Source organism: Ambystoma mexicanum, chromosome 3p, assembly GCF_040938575.1.
Source record: "Ambystoma mexicanum isolate Mex_15411 chromosome 3p, UKY_AmexF1_1, whole genome shotgun sequence".
Classification (NCBI taxonomy): Eukaryota; Metazoa; Chordata; class Amphibia; order Caudata; family Ambystomatidae; genus Ambystoma; species Ambystoma mexicanum.
In genome coordinates this window covers 637,700,359-637,722,479 of record NC_090925.1, presented here as the reverse complement: position 1 = coordinate 637,722,479, position 22,121 = coordinate 637,700,359, and the positions used below count along the sequence as shown (strand labels likewise).

The window sequence follows — 22,121 nt, the reverse complement described above, 5'->3', positions numbered from 1 at the left end:
CACCATGGCTACCACCCATCTCGTAATGAGGCCCAAAGTCCCAACTTTATTTGCGTTAGCGGCCACCCGTCTGGTGGTATCACTGCCGGGTCATGGTTTGGACGCTTAACATCACTCACCATTCCCATTGGACCCAATGGGGATTTTTCGGTGCAATTACTGTGCATAAGTACCACCTGCAGTAATTTCCCCCAAAAATTGCCATTTTCCCGGTGTGTTTACCCCCAGCTCTGAGCAGGGGTAAACGCGCCAGACTCAAGATTGGGCAGTAAATGCAGAAGTAAGCCTGTTACGGCCGCATTTAAGGGCTACCACCTAAATCGTGATGAGGCCCACACAGTAAAAGAATATGCATTATAAGATCACCTGTTTGTAGTAATTATTTTGCACTGCAAAGAGATTGTTATTATGCACTCCTCCTAATTTTGGTCCCACAATATTTGCACTTCTTAAGAGATATCTCACTGACAATAGTGCCTGCCCATCATAAAAACATATTTAACAGACTCTGTGGGCCTCATTACGAGTCCGGCGGTAGCCGTGCCGGAAAAACCGGCAGGTGCCACCGGACCCGTAATACCATTCTGCCTCCGTGAATGCCGGAATCACGCGGGCATTACAACCCCGGTGACCCAGTAATTCTGGAGGCGGAATTCTGCAAATCCCCATTCTCATGGAGTCCTGTAGGACTCCATGGGGATGGGGACCATGGGAACACTGATTCTGTCTATGACAGAGCCGGTGTTTCCATGTCTGCCTGCAGGTGGGTGGTGTTAATCCCGCCAGGTCTGACCTCCTGCCTCAGGACTCTGAATCAGCCGGTCTGGAAAGAACGGTGGCAGCGGTTTTACCGCCACCGTTCTTTCCTGACCGACAGGGTCGTAATGAGGCCCACAGTGTTATCCCATTTCTTTCTTTGAATTTGAAATGGAAAGCAAAAAATCAGATATGAACCACGCTTTTAAATTAGTTTCTGAGCACTGGATGGGAACATCTGTTGCTGCACCCTCAAAGTACCTAGGCCTGGCCAGCTTCTGCCTCGACCACCCCGAGATGTGGCCCTGAGTGCCCATTTGGTGACACCCACGTAGTCAGAATGGAAAACTATAAACACTCATTAGCCAACTGTACAGACACTTTTGTTCATATTGGGTTTCAGTTTGGAGTCACTGTTGAATAAAGCCAGCAAAGCATTTGTATTAGAGTATTGTACTATGGGACCACTTTCTGAGGAACACCATGGCTAATCGTGCTCTGATATGAAGAGTTGCTCTCTCAGGGGGCACTCCTAGCAATGGGTTATTCGCACGTCCCTCGTGTAGCATGGGCTGGCATGGGCTAGCATGGGCTGGCATGGGCTAGCATGGGCTGGCATGGGCTGGCCTGGGCTGGCATGGGCTAGCATGGGCTGGCAGGGGCTAGCATGGGCTAGCATGGGCTGGCATGGGCTAGTGAATGGGAGTGAGAGCCATAGAGATGGCGTGAAGGCTACAGCATTAATTACAAGCACAAGAGCACTGCAGAGGGACACTCGAAAGTAACTGCAACTTTGACCTATTATCTGTGCCAGCAGATGAACTCCTAGCCTCCAGCTTGGATTTTTTGTTTGACATCACTAGTACGACATATGAGAAGTTTGCAAACCTCTTACATATCTCATTCACTTAAATTCCCATATGAGCCAGCGCCATTAGCTCAGAGATAGCTCAGCAGTTACAAACTCCAATCTCAGTAAGAGAGCTCTTAAATGTTAATGCACCTGCTGTTGCGGACATCTGTTTATAGCCTGCTGGTTACAAAGTTCCAATCCTGTTAAAATAGCTCAGCTGGATAATGTGTTGGTGGGAGAGATGCACGCAATCATCTGGGCTCTCCCACCCAGCCCCCACTCCCAGTGCTTCAAATGGAAAAAAAGAAGTGCAGATACTCACCAAGCTAGAAAGCTGCACATCCCAGTGAACCGCATTCAGGGCTGGCTGAAGCACCTTGGGCACAGGTCCCATTTGGGCACACCCTGTTTGCAGGCAATGCCCAGTGAGATTAAATGATGTGCCAAGGATCACACACTTTGGTAAAGCAGTGTATCTGAGATCGTTTCACAGACACTTCCAGTTTGTTGTTATGCATTGTGTTAAGACAGTTTGAATATCTATATTAAATAAGACTTTCTTTTTTGCATATCGAACTAGCAGATGTCATAACTGTAAACTAAGCTTTAGAAGGGGAGTTTCATTATTGCTCGCTTTCATTGCCTAATAAGAAATTTGGTGGGTAACTGGAGCTGTGTGCGAGTTTTCAGTCGAAAACATTCCATCCCAACTCCAATTACTTAATCATTGACGTATAAGAATAGCCACTGCTAATAACTAAGAAACATCTTTTTAAAAGTTATTTCCCAGGCTTTCCAAATCACTCCCTGCTCCATAAAAGGACACCAATGGTAACAGGTGAAGCCCACTTAGCAAAACAGTGCTCCGTGCCTAGTGTGCCGAGAGCACAGTAGATGCATGTTTGTCTCTCCTTTTGTTCTGCACGGTGGGCCGTGCAGGAGACATTATGGGCACTGTGGGAGGTGGAGAGGGAGCTGCTTTCCCCAGCAAAGGCTGCAGAAGCTTAGTCCTTTAAGTTGTCCTAAAGAGAAAAGAAAAGCTTTCTTTTTCACCTCACTACATAGTTGAGTACAGGGGTGGACTGGCCTATTGAGAACTCTGGAGATTTCCCGACAGGCCTCTCTACCCTGGGCCTCTTTTGTGTGGTATTTCCAAATTATCCCATAGGAAAAGTTTTGGGCTTGTTGAAAATGTGTTATTGGGGCATGCATGCCAACCCTATTTTTCACGGTCTCCCGCCTAAAATAACTGTAGCCCCAATGCATTTCTATGGGGAAATATGCATCTGAATGTTGGCATGTATGTTGGGGTATACTTTGAAAATGATTTCCAGGGCCTCTTTTGGTTCCCAGTCCACCCCTGGTTGAGTACCGGTTCTCGCTTTCAGGCGTTGAGACGTGCAGGTACTCAAATGATCAAAAATAAGAAGTGCAGGTACTGAGGGTCGGGTAGGACCGGCCCATTTAAAGCACTGCACACTCCCCCATCCCCCGAATGAGTGTACACCAGTCAGGGCCCTACAGAAGAGTAATCCAGCGCATGTAAACCGCCCATTTCCCTGCTAACTCCTAATGCAGAATCGACTTCTTCTAACTGCCACAGTACTTTTTCATCCAAGTGTGTCCTCCACCTGACACCTCTGGAGGAGGGAGATAGATAACGAGCAAAGGCGGAAGTTTGGGGGTTAGGGGAATGAACAGCTTCCTTGCTTGTCAGGTTTGACGTAAACATCCTCCACTGCTTACTATCAAGTGCGAAGGGTGGCTTCGCTTCTGCTCAGGCTGCTGTTATTGAAAAAGCGACCCGTGCGTGAACTGTACACAGTGCACTGTAAGCACACTCCTGACCAGACAGAGCGCGAGGGGGAGAGGCAGACTCCAAAATACATGGCGTGAGAAGGAGGAACCAGAGCAAGCTCACGACAGCAGAGGTAGACCCGAGCCGGGGAGGAGGGGAATGGAGAGAAGTGTATTGGGACATTACGTTTAAGGAGGCGGAGTTAGGGGGGGCAGGAAAGGCAAGGATTATTTCCCACCGAGGAACCATTTTCAATATGTTACTTGGTAGAGCTTTAATAACAAAATATATATAGAGTTGAAAAGTCGTACAAAAATATTGTTTTAGGGATGTCCAAAATGTGGAACTTAACTCCATCAATTAAACTAAAGTACGGCTCAACAGGGCCACTAATGATGAACTGCTCCAGTTTGGGGGGTTCTAATCTGTGGCCTCATTTTGTCAAATTTAGTAGCCTGCAGGGTGTCAGAATAGGAGCATTAATTAGATGACATGGGGGGACTGGTAACCAAAAGTGGATCTTCGCTCCTCTACATCCCACTCCCTCTGGGTCAGTCGCTTCTCCAAGCAACGAGTTGGTGGTAGATCTCGCTCTTCGGCTGGGGCCTCCCTCTGGAACAGCCTCCCTGCCTCTCTGAAACTCGAGGAGAACCATCTTCGGTTCCAGAAGCACCCCAAGGCCTTCCTCTTTGCTTCTGCCTTGTCTCTTCCTCTCCCCTGCTGATCTGTCTGTTTCTGCACTGGGTTCCTGGCTACCCTCTGAATCCTTGCCCAGATGTCTGACCACCTATCTGCATTCTTGCACTGCCTACGGGCAACCCTTGCACTTGGGTCTGTATCTGCAACCCTACACTCCCCTTACCTGCACTTATCAGACACATGATGTCTGCGCTTAATTACTGCACTTGCCACCTGCTGACCGCACTACCTGTTGTTGTTTCATCAAGTGTTCAGCACTTTCCACTCCTCCCCTGCCCCTTGCACTTTCCCCCATCCTTACCCCATTCTCTTGCACATTCTCAATGTCACTGGGCCTAGTAAGATCGTTGTTCACCCCTCCCACACCGCGCCCTGAAACACTTGTGTATGGGCGCGACATAAATAAACATATCATATCATATCATGGAAATGCTTTTCAAAGTAAACCCATACTACACTGTCTGACTACCTGTTTGTGGGGTTCTATGTCCTTCCCAACATCCACCAAGAACATTTGGAAGAAATGAGTGCAGTGGTGTCTCTTAAAATAAAATTGTCCCTAAGTAGGGATTTAAAAGTAGCATACCAAAATTCAGACATACACGTCTGTTAAAAGTCAGAAAAAGCATACTATGTACTTTATTACAAATTATTTATTTCAAATGAATTTATGGGATGAAGAGATGGAAGGAAGCGGGCAGGGTGCCTGGGAGGAAAAGTAGTGAGAGCAGAAAAGCAGGGTACCCACAGAAATGAGGTCCATGGCGCGGAGGCCCACCCGGGGAATCTCCAGAGTTTCCTGTAGGCCAGCTCACCACTGGATGTTTCTTAAGGCGGTATAGGGGTGTTCTATCCCTGTAGTCAGTAAGTAATATTTAATTTATTTGAATTTCACAAACCTGGGGCTATTCAGCTAGCACACCATAATGTCATAATGTACTCTGCCACCCTGTCCTTCAGTTACAGGTGCAAAGGTCAACAACTCTCAAACCATGGGCGTAATTTTAGTGGAGGATGGGGGTGTTTGTCCCCCCCAACTTTCATGGCACACCATTGTTTCCCCATTCATTTGGCTGGGGCACGTTTTCTTCAGATGTCATGTCCCCCCCCAACATTTTCAGCAAAGTTACTCCACTGTCTCAAACTTTGTTGCTCCCATCGCCTTTGGTGAAGGCCTTACCCTGAACCGCAAAGAGCAGAGATCAGCGCATGCACCCCTAATGCTGCCAAATGCAACCCCAGCACTCATTGGGCACAAAGGAACATGTATACGATGCAATCACACAGGCATCCTAGGGTCACGACCTGCAACTTAGGTTTCCCTGGCGAAGGAAAGTGTCACAACCAGTCCCTCAGCTCCCTGACCTTCCACCAACATGGGTGTAGTGTGCCCTCCAAGAAGGCCTGTCTATGCAAGGAATAATTCACCTGGCACTGAAAGTTCACCTGGCGCTGGCGCCAGACCAGCAAATTATCACTCGCTTTGTATTCAAAAGTCAATAACACCCTGACCATGGGAATGAAGAAATAGACGATTCTAAGGACTTGTGAATGCCGCCCTGTGGCTGCAGGGGAATGAAAAGAGAAAGTCAAGGATGGGGGTGCCCTCTATAGCCACCCTACCACCTGTTGTGCCCAACACATGTTACAGAGGCTGCTGCTGAGGAGTGACTGAGAACGGCATTATCGTAATCCAGCAGGTGGGAGGCAATGCATGAGGTAAGTAGCAGAGAAACTAGGAGACCTGTGCATGACTTCCGGTGGGTAGGGGTGGCCAACTGCAAGGCCGGGCAATTAAGGTATCGGCAGAGAACAAGGAGATCTAGACGTGACCTCTGGTGGACTGCCGTGGCCACCTGGCACACAGGCAAGAAGCCTTCCATAGTCACGGTAGGTTTCTTTCAGGCTGATGTGTTGTTTAGGTGGGTTCGATCAGGCACCTGTTTCAGCTGGCAGTCTACGGTTTTCTTCTGGTTGGCCGGGCCCTAAGCGCTGGTTGGTGCAGGTTGATCCGAATCTTCATGCTTGATGTCTCAATTTAACAAAGATGGTGGCGTGTGGTCATGTGATGGGAGGTTTGTAAACTGCGCGTATCTCCTTGAAGGGAAGACAAAGAGAAATCCACTGTGGTAGTCAAGACATAACCAGTGACTATGCAGATTATTCACCCTTCCACACCACAGCAATGGAGTCTATCGTAACAAGAGGTTATATAATGTTGTGAATTATTTCTATTGTTTGTAAACACCGCAATAATGAGTGTTATTATGGGGACTAGTTATGAATTCCTCTTCCCCATTGGTTCTTAGCATGTTTTCTGTGTTTTTAGTACTTTGGATGTATGCCACGGTATGATGAGTTGTGTGTGTATGTATGTACTATGTATGTTGAGTATGAGTGATGAAGTTTTAGCCGATTTTCGGCATATTGTTGCTGCTGTTCTGTTATGTTAAAATGATCAGTGTATAATAATTTTGAGTGATTTATTCACTAGTTTTCAATTTTTGTATCACCTTTAATAAATTTGGATACATTTTTTCTAAACATATTTTGCTCTGGACATATCTTTTCTGTTTCTTGATGTTATTATAATACTCTGGTCCAGAGGCTAGAGTTACCCTGCTCCTTTCAGTGTTTGCATTGTGCTATATAATGTTGGTCTACACATGATGAATCACTCCCCATGAGTCGTTGAATGTGACAACGCCACTTTTGTTTCCCCTTCCAGCTTGTCTTCCTTGCCGTGGCCATGCTCCTGGCGTTGGTGTGCTGCACAGAGCATAAGCATAAGCACAAAGCAGGCAAGGGCCGGAAGAACGGGCGCCACCTGGAGAGGGAGCAAGCGGAGGGTCTTCCTCAGGACCCTGCACCCTATGAAAAGTTTTCCCCAGATCCTATGCTGCGCATAAACTCCCTGACCACAACTGGCAGCCGAGACTACACCATGATAGAGGAGTACGAGCGCAGCCTGCAGGATATGGTGGCCCAGCTACGGAACCACACTGAACCACATGGAGGCAAATGTGAGGTGAACCTCCAACTATGGATGTCAAACAAAAGGAGCCTGTCTCCCTGGGCCTACGGGTGAGTTGTTACTGACAGCTTTATAGCCAACCTAGACATTGTGAGGGATGAATGTGAATTAGCACTGATGTATTTCCACCTGTCTATGACGTGGTGACAACAACCTTGACTTGGTCGCGGTACATTTGGTCAGTGATATGTGTGGATTTAGGGTTGTTATGGAGTCTGGGTTCGACGGGTCCCCCTAGCAGAGTGGGAGAGGGTTTCTGTGAGGCCTCCCCCCATTTAAAAGAAAAAGAGGGTGGTCGAAGAAGGTCTACAAATAGTGGCAACCAAAACCTAACAACCAAGTAAAGGTCATTGTAACCTCGTGGAGCTTTCCACCCCCCCTAGCTGTGCATAAATAAGTCCTGTCCTTGTGTGGGGAGTGACCTCATTAGTACTATTTGAAATCGGAATAATGGATTCGGCCCAGCTCTTGGTGGCTATGGCATGCCAAGTCTTCAATGGGCACCCAGTCGAACCACACCACCAATTCAGCCACATATGGAAAGTTCATTGCTTGTGTCCACTTGACTGTTCATTTTAACTCACTCCTTCACATAGATGTTGACAGCAAATAAAGAGCAGCACCCAACACAGATATGCTTCATATCTCTCTTCCTGTGTTTACTAGGAGTATACCATCCATGCACCACAAAATGTTTTCAGGAAGTCAGCCACAAGAAACAACTAACATATTACAACACAGACCACCCATGAATGGAATTTGATCTATTACAGAAAAATTATCAGAATACATAGACACTTAACTTTTTTAAAACAATGTTTTAGTGTAATGTTGACTTTTTCCCCCAACAGCAACTCCTTTAACCTTACTCCATCCCAACCCGCCTCCCCCTTCCCTGACAAAATGTCCTTTCGCTTGCAACTGCAAACTGTACCTTAATAGTGTCATTAGGAAGTAGCCAGTATACGAAGTGTTTATAGACACATGGGTTTGTTGAAGTAATTGTGGAGAAAAGACAATACCAGGCCCCAGTTTGCATTAAACTTGGAGTAGTCCCCTTGAATTGCATAAGGGATCCATTCCACGGTGACAAGGTTCCATACTTTCAGAATCCAATCTTGCTCCAATGGTGGTTCCGCATGCTTCCATCTTTGAGCCACCAATAAGGGTGCCTCTAGATTGATCATTACATATGCTTTGCGTTGGGGTTTTGCCATCCACTCTGTCATTTTATGTCAACCTATGTCATCTCTATGTCACATCCCTAGGACACATTCTTTAATACTCCTTTTAATATGGGACCCAAATAGGTCCTCCATTCTCTTATTTACTGTTGACCTTTACACAACCACCACACATGTGCCCGGTCGCCTATTTCCCCACACCCCTCCAGCACTGCTGCGATATCATCGGGCAGAAACCATGCTACTTTACCGGGGTATAACGCCATTGAACAACAAACTTTATCCACATTGCTCTGATTTGAATCTCTCTTGTCAATTTAATTATATTCCCCAACAGTCTTGCCCAATGTGTTTCTGATATGGGGTGTCCCAATATTTACTCCCAACTTTTCATAAATGCCCACTCTGGATGAGTGGGTGAATTCACAAAAATGTCATACAACGCAGAGATAAGATGCGATTCCCCTGAACCTGTCGTAATACATTTTTCAAATAGTGTTAGCTGTCTGTTTGCCACTGTCCGTTGTGTCGGGTGTACCACACAATGATGTAATTGTTGGTATCGTAAACTCTCTCCCTCCCCTATGCCAAACCGTTGTTTGCATTGGTCAAAGGATTGGATTCCTCGTCCTTCAAACAAATCCCTCAGTTAAGTGCATCCAGCCTCTTCCCACCTAGAGTACGCCGCCTTTTCCAGTCCTGGCTGACATTTCGGGTTCTGAAACAATGGGGTAAATGGTGAAGGAAATGTTGTTATCCCTGTTTGTTGTACTAATGCATCCCATTGATCTTCCACTAACCTAGTATCGTGCTAAAATGCATGTCTGGTGGTCTGTCCGATCCCCTGGTCCATAGTGCCTCCTTTAAAGACTTCCCCAGCACTGCTTTGGCCATCGTATCATATACCAGGTTTTGGTGCCATTCCCCGTGAACCGTTCTTTGATGACCCATATTTGTGCCGCCACGTAAGATAGGCCGAAATCCGGGAGAGGTAGCCCCCCTTTATGTGTTGGCGCCATCAAGATCCTCGGGGCAAATCTAGGTTTCTTATTATTCCATATGAACTTTGTCATTACTTTATGAAGATCTTCACAGAATTTTTGCAGAAGAGGAATTGGTAGAGCCTGGAAGTAGTATAAAATCTTTGGGAGGATTGTCATTGTAATAGAATTGATCCTTGCCAGCCAGGATATGGTAAGGGGTCCCCAAATAATCAATAGGCATTTCAGCCTCTCTAATGGCGGGATATAGTTTGCAGGATATAACTCGATCTTATTAGTGATGTTTACCCACAGATATTGTATGTTGCCATCGGCCCAATGAAAAGTGCATGACCATTGCAATCATTCTTTTTGTTCCTCCGGGAGAGAAAGATTTAGATCTCCAATTTATGGGATTAATCTTAAACCTGGCTAGCGTCCCGAAATCCTGTAGTATATGGAATAAAGAGTCTAGCGATGTATCAGTGGCTGACACTGCAAGCAACATATCGTCAGCGAAGGCCATTACCATATGGTTCTCACCCCCAAATCCAATTCCATGTACATCCTGTGCCAATCTTATCTGGGACAGGAGCGATTCTAGGTATATTGCATATAGAAGCAGGGAGAAGGGGTACCCTTATTTTGTTACCCTACCTAACTGGATCCTCAGTGACACATTTCCAGTAATTGGCAAGCAAATTGTTGGCGCCTTATAGTTAGTCCTAACCCATTGCATGTAGGTAGGCCCAAATCCCATTTGTAAGTAGGCCCAAATCCCATCTACTCCTTTGTATTAAACAAAAACAACCACTCCCTCTGGTCAAATGTTTTTGCCGCATCCAACGCCACAACAGGGCTGGTACTTTTTTTGTGCAGCTTTTTTCTATCAAATGGCATGCCGGTCGAATGTCATCAAAGGTCATTCTCTTTTTAATGAAACACAACTGGTTTGGGTCTATCAAGGTGGGAAGAATGCTTTCTAGCCTATTCGCTAGAATTTTCGTAACAATCTTAGCATCTATGTTAATAAGCACTATCGGACGATAAAATCCGCATTGCGTAGGGTCTTTATTGTGTTTACCAAACAACACTACCATAGCTTCTTCCATTGTCGAAGTGATCCTTTCACTTACCTTGAAAGTGTTAAAAAGGGAAGCTAATTTCGGGGCTAATGTCACCCTAAAAGTCTTATAAAAGAGGGCTTTGTATCAGTCTGGTGCTGTGTTTAGGAGTAAGGATGTAATTATTTCCTATACCACTTCCTGGGTTATCTATGCCTCCAACCCTTCCATTCCCCCACTGATAACTTCTGGAGCGGGATGGATTGCACGTGTGGCAACTGAGAATCCTTGCATTGAAGGGCAGAAGTATATAAGTTCTCATACTATTCTGAGAAGATTTCTATTATGTCGGGGGTTGCAGTTACCTCAGTACCATATTTTTTCAAATTGATTTTATTTATTAAGCACATGTAGTCAAAAACGACCTTTCGCAATACACCATAAAAACAAAGTAATACAAAAGTTTTTTCAACAAAATACATTAATATCATCATATAATTTCATCGATAGGATCATGTTGAACAATTAGATTATAAAATGCTTTAAAATAGCACAGCAATCTAAATCATATTTATTCTGTAGCCTCAATATCATTTGTGATGCCCCTTTCTTACCCTCAACATAGTATTTTTGTTGGAAATATAAGAGGGCTTTTTCTGCTGCTTGGTGTAGAGCTTAGCCAGTTGGCCTCTGATACTTCTCTACTCCTTCCTCGGGGATACATTTGCCCTATTTTCCATTTGGCTAATAACCCATTTAAAGTCTCTTTCCAGGTCCATTCCTAACTGTTTCATTTGCTTATCCCTAATATTTTGTTTTGCAACTAATTCACAACTAAGGACCGCCTTAAAGGCATCCACAGAAAATATTTGCGGGTGTCCGGTAACGTGTTATGCACAAAGAATTCCCTCATTCTTTCTGCTCCTTCCCTAACCAGAACTTTCCCTTTAAAAAGATATTCTGGGAGTCTCCACCCCCATAGCCCTCTCCCCTTCCTGACATTTCGAATAAAAAGAGACCGTAGGGCAGGATCCGCCAAAGCTATAGCTCTGATATCGATTCCCTCCGCCCCACCTACCCAGGATGATGAGAGACAAATATAACCTATGCGGGAGAAGGTCAAGTGGACATGCAAGTAGTAAGTATTCCCCCTTAACTTCCCCTGCAATGCTCACCAGCTATCCAGTGTAAGGACTCAATTTTATCCTTTAACTTCTTAGAGGGGTCTATCTGATTATGGTATATTCTAGAACTCCTATAAGTCGATGGATCCCAGGCCATACTCAAATCCCCCATGAAAATGATGTCTCCTTCAGTAAACCCCTCCGGGTCAAGACAGCCCTAATATAGCTGTCTTCCCCCGAATTAGGTACATAGACCGACGTTATTGTATATACTACTCCAGCAATGCAGAATTGAACAAATATGACCCTGCACCCTGGTTCTTGTTTGGTATCTATAATGTGAAGACCTGTATTGGCACGACACACAAACAAACACCCCCCCTTTTTTCCTTGCAGAGTTGGGCTGAAATAAATGCGGGGATCCTTGCTGTCTTAATTTGTGTTGATCCCTTCTGTATGTGGGTCTCTTGTAGGGCTAGTACATCTGGTTTCTCCCGCCTAGGAAAAAGCTCCATTATATTCTGCTCAACCCGGGGAGATCAATCCCCAGACATTATATGTGAGTACCTTGAACGCCATTCGGTTTCCCCTTCATATTTAAGATTGAATTATGTCTCCTATGCAAGTGTACACCCTTAAATTCCTTTACAGGCATCCAACTTAGTCAGAGATTAGTGCGTTGAACTTCAACAATGAAAAGCCTCTGTCTACATTCCATCACCCTCTTCCTCCCATTGCTCCCCTCACACACTACCCTTCCGCTCACACCCTGACCCACAACATTCTCCAGGGCAAGCCAAATTTCCTAATGATCCCTGAAGTAACTCACGCCAGGCTTTGACCCATCTAACATTCCTAGAAAATTGTGCTGGTAGCCTAAGACCCATTGAACAGATTCCATTACCGTATTCCCCACCATATGTCTTACCCTGAGTGCTTGCTTTGACCTTGCTCCAGGACGATTCAGCAATGAGATCCTATTGTCAATTTGGGCGTGGCATCAGTCCCCCCCCCCCGGCTGTAACTGCAAGCGGGCCGTTTGTTAGGGCTTGAATGTTCAAAAGCAGAATCATTGTCCAAAGTTCCTTACTGGGGTTGTCTCTGTGGCAATATTCTCTTTCACCTGTTCTAGTTGTTGTGGACCATTCCCATGATTTATATTGTGGTGGGTTAGGTGGTTGATTGTGTTTCCCGCTCATTCTAAACTCTTAAGGCAACTGTAATATTTGGGCCTCTTCTTCACATGTAGTTATGTGATGAGTTTTACCTTCTAGGGTGAAAAGCAGGCTGAAAGGAAATGCCCATCTATACTTGATATGCGTCTGAGTTAAAGCCCTTACCACCGGGCTCATTAATCTTCTTTTTACTAATGTCGACAGTACTAGGTCTTGGAAAAGCTGTATTTCGGATCCACATTGGGCCAGATGTACGGGCTTCTAACAGGATCTGCTCTTCCTGTCCATATCTTGTTATTGCAACCACTGCATCCCTCAGTCAGATGCCAGGACCTTGCTGTTTAGGGCCCACCCTGTGATTGCTATCCATCGAAATGTCTGATTCTTCTTCTCCACCCAGGATGTCACTGAAGAGTTGTCTCACAGTATCTTTAATATCTATCTCCTCTTTAGTTTCAGGCTCCTTTTTAATCTGGATGTTCCCTCCCCTTGAGCGATTTTCCAGGTATTTGGTTTGTAATTGCACATTTTGTGTCACTCTCGCCAGCTGTTCCAGAAGGTCTTCATTCTTTCTTGAGTCGTCTGTTAACTCCTCAGGGCATTTTCATTAGTTTCTACCCTTTCATCCATTTTAGCTACATGTCCTTTCAGTTCTTGAAGTGACTTATTCAGTTCGGATCTCATAGTATTAAACTTTGTCTGGATCGTACTAGCTACTTTCACCTGGAATTCCAGGAAACATTTTCTGAGCTCTTACTTGCTAACCAGCAATTCTCCTGGTGGCAGTGACTCAGAATTCTTCCTTTGTGGGGACTTCTGGAACTTGACCAGTTCAGGCTCTCCTTATTACCTCTACAATTTCTGCATGTTGCCTTTTTGAGTTTTCCTAGGTGTTTTCGAGGCCAAAGACACATCCTTTGTTTTATTGTTAGACATCTGTAGTTCTGCATAGGTGCCTTCCTTCCCCAACTGTGGAGGCTTGAAAGTTTTTAACGTGCAGAGAGGTTTTTCGTGTTCCTCAGACTTGTAGTCACAGGACCCCACATGAAACTTAAATTGAGTTGGTGAAAGGAATATTCAAAGCCCAGTAATTACAGCTGCCTTACATTCCGAAACTCAGTATCATTGAACTGCTTAGTCCACCTGTAGTCCGGATGTCCCAACCTTGGAAGTTTGCACCAGAGAAACCCCAGCAGCATGGTTTATCCACCATTCACCTTGTAGCAGAGCAGCCTCCAAGAAGTACTCACCCAGTATTACTGCACCTCTATTTCTGTGCCTCCCATCAGATGTCGCCTCTCTTTGGCCCTGTTTCCGACTGGGTTCTCCTCTAGGACATCACCTAGAGGCTCTGCCCCAATTTACCCTCTGCCCTGCAGCTCACTTCCACTGGGCACATACGCAGCTCCTTGTGATGTACTCCAATTAAGAGCTGTCCCTGTGGGACTCACTCTACCTATTTTACCACAATCAGGCACTCCTCTGCCAACCGCTGTGTAGATGGTGCTCGGGTCATGAGTTCCCCACGCCCGCTTCCTTTCCTCCAGTGATGGCTCTCAACAGTGTGCACCCCCTGTTTTATCAGGTGATGGTGTCCAGCCGACCACCATGCTGCAGGCCCATGAACTGCTCTCCTCCATGGCGTATTTCGGCTACTCCCACTCGACCCCTCTGTAATGTCTTTTGCCGTGTTTGGAGCGTGTTCTGCAGCCTTTCTGACCATACTTCGCTTCAGCTGCTCATCCGCCGTCCCGAACCGGAGCAATATGTTTATTTACTGTTGAAATCACACATTGTGGAGACGAGGCTCCGACTCCTACATTCCACACTACTCGTAGGCCATCTTGGAATCCATAGGCACTTAACTTAACCCATTAACACAGGCACTTGTTACTTATCATATATCAAAAACACCAAGGACTTCATCCAGCAACTGGAACAGATTATATGGCAAGATGACTAAAGATTTGTTACATTAGATGTGACATCATTATACACCAGTATTCAGCATGAACAAGGCATAGCTATTGTGGGTACTTTTTTGAAATCACGTTCCATTGCATTTCTGAACCGTAATGAAATGTTCCTTACAATGCTAAGGTTTACACTGATCAATAATATTTTTTGTTTTAACAACACAACCTATCCTCCCACAATGCCTGTGTGGTGCCAGATACAGGGCACCATCATGGGAGCAAAATACGCCACACTTTATGCAAATCTATTTATGGGACATTTTGAATTAGAATACGCTTGGACTCAATCTGTCATTTACCACCAACAATAATATTGTATACTGGGTGAGACTTATAGCCGATAACATATTGATATGAAAAGGAAACTCATCCTCGGTATTAGAGTATACTGAATTCTTGAATGCAAACGCATACAACATCAAACTCAATATGAATCAAAATACTGAGTACTGCATGTTTAGACCTTGAATTATACATTGACGAGAATACAATCCAAACAACACTTTATAAGAAGCCAATCACAGACACTAAAATACTACATACCAACTGCAATCATCTGAAACACATAATCAACAACAATCCACATGGAGAATATTTAAGGATAAGTAGCAACAAAATAGAGTATGTAAAGCATACACATGAAACAATATCTAAATTCCAGGATGGACGATACAAACAAAATATCTTGAGAGAACAAGCAAAAGCTGATGACGTCAGCATGATCTCATTGTTAAAACCAAAAGAAGATAAACCTGCTCCAAACTTACATGAAATCAGATGTTTAACTACACATAGAGGTGACAACTATCGAATAAGAAAAAAAATATTGGAACATCTTAAAGATGGATAATGATATTTGTAAATATCTATCAGAGAAGCCATTACTGACCTACAGTAGATCACCAACAATAAAGAGCAGGATTAGTCAAGGTTTCTTGAAACCAGATGCCACTAAAACAACATGACAAATACTACAAAGCACAGGCAACCACAAATGTGGATACTGTAACGTATGTCCACGTATGATGAACACATTAAATTCCGTCTCTTTACCCAATGGAAGAATACAGCAAATCATGAGCTTCATCAACTGCAATACAACATTTGTTGTATATGGACTGCAATGCATTTGCACCAGAAACAGTATATATCTACAGCATCGTATGTAAATTGATGTCAAGACTACAAGAGCATGTGCAAGCCATTAGAGAAAATGCTTTAAAGTATCCGCTTGCACTACATTGGATTGTGGAACACCAACTGGACAAAGTAGAGAACCTGAAATGTACAGGACTTGAACATGTTTGTTTACCACCAAGAGGCAGAAATAAAGAACTGCTCCTTAGACAACGTGAGGCATTGTGGATGGACACCTGTTACAGTGGGTTAAATCAAGACAATTAACTTTAAGTTTTTTACAGTAAAGATGATGTCATCGTTCCTCAATATTTGAAAGTTATCTAACATATAACATTACATTTATTCTTCTCACTTGCGTAGGGTGTGTTAACACCAAATATATTCCCAACTTTTATTTAATGGTATTTTAGAAATGTTATGATACTGTTTAAATACACATTTCCCATCAGGATTTAAGTAAATATACATACTAACCTTTGACTAATAATTGATGCAATGAAGTAGAAACTTTTTAAAATGACAACTAAAAATTGTTTACAATCTTAACAATCCTCACATTTTGGTATTGATATATTATACACTTTGAATTGGTACACTATCAATACAGCACATCTTTTAAATAGCATTTGAAACCAAAGATGGATTACGATTAAATTTAAAAAAAAATGATTGAGGCATTCTTGACATTAAAATTGCCACTGCGTGACGTGATGATGTCATTGCACACTATGTAGCGGGATGACATCTCTGACGTCGTTATAAATAGTCTCCCTTTTGCCAGACAACGCTGCATGCAAACATTGGCGTAAAACATAATCAGTAAAACACCAGTTTAATTAATCTGGTCACCAACCAGCAGCATTATTAAGCCCCTTTTTTTAAATATCATTTTGGAATCAGCAAAATTCAATTTTTGTATTAACTTCACGCTCATCTGAACGTTATGTAAAGAGTTAACTGCATCCCATTTCATTAATTTTATGAAATGCCGAACTGCACATTAAAACCAAGACTTCACATACATTTGGGTTAGTAACTGTATCATTAGTACCAACTCATTACTCAAATTACAAATCCAACTAATATTGACCATATCCTCTTTTCAGCCATTAGAGGATGATTTGAATTTAAATATGAAGTCCATCTAAGAATTCTGAGCGCACAGAAGGAGGAGACTGACACAGGTGGCATGATGATTGCTATATATTTGTATTTTATTGTTATGGTTTTCTTATAACATGCTTAATACCTGAATTTAGTTTCTAAGCGTGGATCCAGGATTCAAACCTCAGTTGCTCTATGTGATCTTGCTTCCAAGACCAACACGTTGCCCCTGTGCTATCCTCCGCTGCTTGACTTTTATAAGTCAAGAAAATAAAGAGAAAACCTATCTTTCCCTACTTCTATGAGGGGTTTCCCTGCCTCAACTAAAACCTAAAGGGGTCTGTCAGAATGTCCTTGTAAACGAAAGAGTGCGCAGCTCAGTGTCAAAATTAATTCTGTCCCTTACAACTACAACTAAACTAGAAGGCTGTGTCAATATTCCTGGTTCAGGAGAATGACCCCCTTTGGCTGGACTGGATGGCACAGTTCTGTTTGCAAGTTCTTAACCATAGGAAAAGACTCCCCTTTCCTGGTCCCAATACTTCACAAAAAAGGACACTCCATATCAGAAGGTTCACTGTTTCTTCACTCCAGGGGAATGACTTCATTCCCCTGGATCATTTGTTCGCAACACAGTACTTGTCTTGCCAGGGGGAATGATATGATGTGGTATTTATAGCATGCCTGTACACAAGTGTTTATAGACACGACAAGACATGGAAGGGGAAACAAAGGGAGGACAAAATAACAATATTACTAGGCCTTGTGTCATTCACAACCCACAAGTGCAGGGAACTGGGAAGGGGAGAAGTGCCAGGGGGGAGTTGAAGGTGGAAGTGCAGTTAATTCACAAGTGCAGCCAGTGGGTGGCTAATAAGTGCAGAGAGAAGGGATTTTAGGGTTGCAGATACATACCCTTAAATGCAGGGAACGACTCCCTCCCCTGGTCTCTTGGTTTTGATCCTTCTCGCTTTACTGTTTCACATACAAAACCAAGGAGAATGACTCCCTTCCCCTGGTGTAAGGTTCCTCTGTTCAACATTCTTAGTGGCAAAGAGAATGACTCCCTTCTCTTGACTGTGGCCTTTTTTTTCTTAACCTGGGGGTATGACTCCCTTCCCCAGGCTTCTCTGCCCTTTTCAACAGATTTAGCACTACCAAGAGAATGACTCCCTTCTCCTAGTATCTTGGTTTAACAGTCAATTCACAACCACAGTACCAGGGGGACTGACTTCCCTCCCCTGGTGATCTTTGTTTCTCACTTTCTGGTGTTCCCAACCGTTCATACCAGTATGGTCCTTTCCCCACCTTTCCCCAGTATGGCCCATTTGGTTCCCTGTCTTTCCAAATACTGCCACAAGGAAGAGGGTCATTCTCTCTCTTGACTCCTTTTGATGAGGGTTCCATACCTGTATCTCCCTCTGCAATGTGTTGGACAGACCAGGTTCACTATCCTGCCAGGTAGTGTTAAAAAGAAGATGAGTTACCAAGTCCCTCTGACTCTCTCACCCTTCGCTGGACAAACTTGGTTCACTAACCAGCGAAGTATTGTCATGGACAAGATGAATTATAAAGCTTTGTGGGTCCCAGATCCTTGTTGGATAACTAACTGTCTCTTCTTGACCAGTAGGACAGAAAGATGACTTTGATCTTTCTCTTGGGTTTCCTTTTCTGGTTGGGGGTCCCAGTATTACCCCTAGTGTCTCTCGTTAGGTGTGGGCTTCTCTTCCTGCCCTGTACTGAGTATTCATGCCTCTGATGTCCTCTCTGGTTTGCCACGAGCCTGCAGGGTTCCCAACAGAATGCCCGGTAACCCTTGTACCTTCCGTACTTGTTCGGCGGGATGTGGCCTGCCTCAGGTTCTGCTTCCTGCTTTGGGCTTCCCGTTGCTTCTGTGGTCTTCCTCTGCCTGGCGACAGCTCTGCAGTCTCTGGTACCTCACAGTACTCGGGACTTCGCCTGACCACGCAGTCTGCTTCCTTCGCGGTACTGGACTACTGTTTCACCAGCTCCCAGGTAGGTCCTTCACCGTCAGACCATTCGGAGCATGTTTGTCCTCCTGCAGGCATACCGGTCTACAGCCTCTTCTCGCATGGCACCGCTTCCCTGCTCGATGCTCCTCGAGGGATGGCTTGTTGACCTGGTAAGTCCTTCTTTCCTTTTTATGATGAATAGGCAAAGATAACTAGCATGCTCATTCAAGTTCTCAATGGTGCTCTTCATTGTTTCCGCACCTCCCCCTCATCCCAGTACTTATTAAGTATGTCTTGCCAGAGTAATCCCAACTCTTCTTTGTCACAGTATTTCAGTAGGATTTCAGTCCTACAAACACATATGGATTTCTTGGACATGTTACTAATGTTTGTGGGTTTTGGAGGAGTATTGAATGTGAGCGGAGGGTTGGAATGTGTTCTCCTGAGCTGTTCTCCCCTGTCCCCAGAGGGGGAGTATCCTCCCAAGAGATCCTCCTGCTGAGTACCACCTGGCCTCAGGGGAAGTGGCTCTCGCTCGGGGAGAAGTGACGACATCTCGGGATTCATCAAAGAATTGAGAGACAAACTTGAGCGAATTATCCTCCTGATCAGCCACTATGATGAGGCAAAACACAAATTATGAGGTATTTGGATTATTTAAATGAGGATTTCTGTTCACTAATCTCAAAAGGAGGATTTTGAACTATGAGGATGTTGGACTATTTAAATGCTGATTTCTGTTAACCAATTTCAATAAATTTGAAAAGAAATGTGTTGGTGCAGCGTTTCATCAACAATCTTCTCCATATTATAACACCCACTCTGGCTGTTCCTTGCTGGTTTTCACACCGAGGACTACTTATCCTCCGGCTCTGTGTTTGCTTTCACAGTATGGTTAAAAGCTCCTGCTTATAAGCTGCTCCACGCGCTTGCTGCCCATTCCGAGAAATATCCTTAAGTTCCATAGACAAGTCTTATTTCATGATCCATTGTTCAAGGTCCACCTGCCATTGGAAAAGGTCTACTGTCTCCTATATCCATATCCAATGCATTTAAACATCTCTCTCACATGTCCACTCCATTGCAAGATATATTTTTATTTAAAGACTTACATCTCTCAGCGTAAGGTTTCTGTTTAAGACTGTACACCAGAGCCAGCACCCCTCATCTGAACTGTCAGTAATAGATCCATTGTTCTGGACATGTGGACTAAAATACTCTTGGGGATGCCTCACTGATGTTTTATGCATTGCTTCTTAAGGCCTGCCTTTTAATGCTAGCTGTACTCTCTCTATAAGCATCCCTGCAATGTCTAACTCTTTCCAACTGCTTGGAAACGTTGAGGTACAACTTCAAGATTCATGTCCTCATTGATGGCCACCAATACACCTCCTTTCTCTTGTGGTGCTCCCTATGGACCTTGACATTTAGTCTCCATCTCACAGATCGCTTTTGTACTTTTCTTTACTCTCTTTTTTCCTTCTCCTTTGAGGTCAATGACTGTGCCTTGTGACCTTGGTGTCATTTGTTGAGAGGCTTTGTGCACTTTCCTTTGAAGCTCTTCTGTCATGTTACTAAGAGAGACACACTTGGTGGCCTTGATGCTCAGAACCTCCCTTTCCCCTTTATAACATCAATTCACCAGTCAATTTAATCTCCAGTCATTTGGCCAGTTCTTCAACCACTACCAACCTGGAATCCAAACAAGTAGGTTACCAGCCAGACCAAACAGTCAATGGGAAACAATGTCAGTGGCCTCGCTGAAATACAAGAAGACCACACATCCATCACACTTCCTTGATCAGAATCCTGTGGCACACATGCAAAGAAGGAGGTCAGGATTGTCCAACATAGCCTTTCTCTTAAAATCCAACTCTGCTCTCCAGCCCACTGACACCACATCACCTTTCATTGAGCGTACCCAAACATTACCCTTACATGAAGGACATGCTCCACCATTGCCCCATTCAACTCTACTTTTGCTAGTTCTCACCCAACTTGTTCCTTTTGTACAACAACATATTTCTAGCTTCCTTTCGGACTTCTGATATTTATCTGCAGACATATAACAAGGGAAGACTTTTGGATCCCATGATCCACCCAACCCATGCATATCCAAGTCCCTGTCCTAACCTCCCCTGCTCCCTTCTCCTCTCCCTAGTCATTGATTAGCTTGCTCCCCTGCAGCCACTAGTTCTCAGCTTCTGACGTATGCATGTCCTACTCTGACCACCTTAAATGCGTAGGAACAATCTCAAATCATTAAATACTTTCACTTACTTATTTGCGCACTTCATATGACAATGCGGCACTCCGGACTATAAATATTGCTCTGATATAACCTCATCTTTCTGCTTTGTTGCATAGATGCATTGTGAAGAATTCAACCATCCGCATGGTGGGTGTGCGCTCGCCTTGGCTTTTTTTAAATGTTTTATTAAACGGAATGATGGTAGACCAACCTCAGGAAAATGTGTGGGGCTAATCCACACACATATGCCTATGCTCACACCACGACAAACGCATAAACACTAGTACTCTGTGTGCACACAGCCTACAGGCAAAGTCCGCCCTGTCACATTTAGTTAGGATATGACAGGCAGGAGTACACTATGTCCTCTCCAGGAAGGCAGCGGACCAAGCTTCCCCCCGCCATGGCTAGCCAGATTAACTAACAAAGGCTCCATGTATCCGCCCTGCTCTTTTGTTCAGCTCTGCAGCTGGTGGCAGCAATTATCATACAAATAGCCTGTACTTCAAACAGACCCAAACAGGGGCTGGCTGCAGAGGCCAATAAAGGAGACAGAAAACACCAACAACCTTTGATATGGAACTGTGTAAACCTGAAGCCAGCTCCCACCCTCATTGTGATTGACAGTGAACTATCAAGTCTTGAACTGTGTGTTTACAGTAAGCCTCCCCAGCAGGGAATTCATCAGGTACGAGGATGTGATTTGCAGAAGCCAGAGAGTCTAGTCTTGCCACATCTTCAAAGAAGACCTGTCGATTTAAAACAGGAACCACAGAGAGATCCATAACTAGAGAGACTCTTTGATCAACAACAGACAGGAAGATGGGTAGGACTCAGTATCACATGTTTTCACCACTTTACCTTTCCTGGTGCAAACTCTGGTTATGGCCTCATGCATACAGGAGATTGTTGGTGGGGACCCCATGATTGGTTCATTAAGGTGGGCTTAGCCTACACTAATTACTGTGGCCCATTTGACTTTAAAAGAGGGCTGAGCCCCTCTTTTGGCA

The 22,121-nt window shown here is 44.4% G+C and overlaps 1 protein-coding gene across 1 annotated transcript in view; it reads left to right on the top strand.

Annotated features, from left to right (window-relative positions):
- Window positions 1-22,121, top strand: part of IL17B (interleukin 17B) — a 56,189-nt gene that overhangs the window by 18,060 nt on the left and 16,008 nt on the right. Inside the window, exon 2 of the mRNA XM_069651395.1 lies at window positions 6,835-7,190. Coding sequence (XP_069507496.1) covers window positions 6,835-7,190 — 356 coding nt within the window. The remainder of the gene's footprint in view (window positions 1-6,834; window positions 7,191-22,121) is intronic.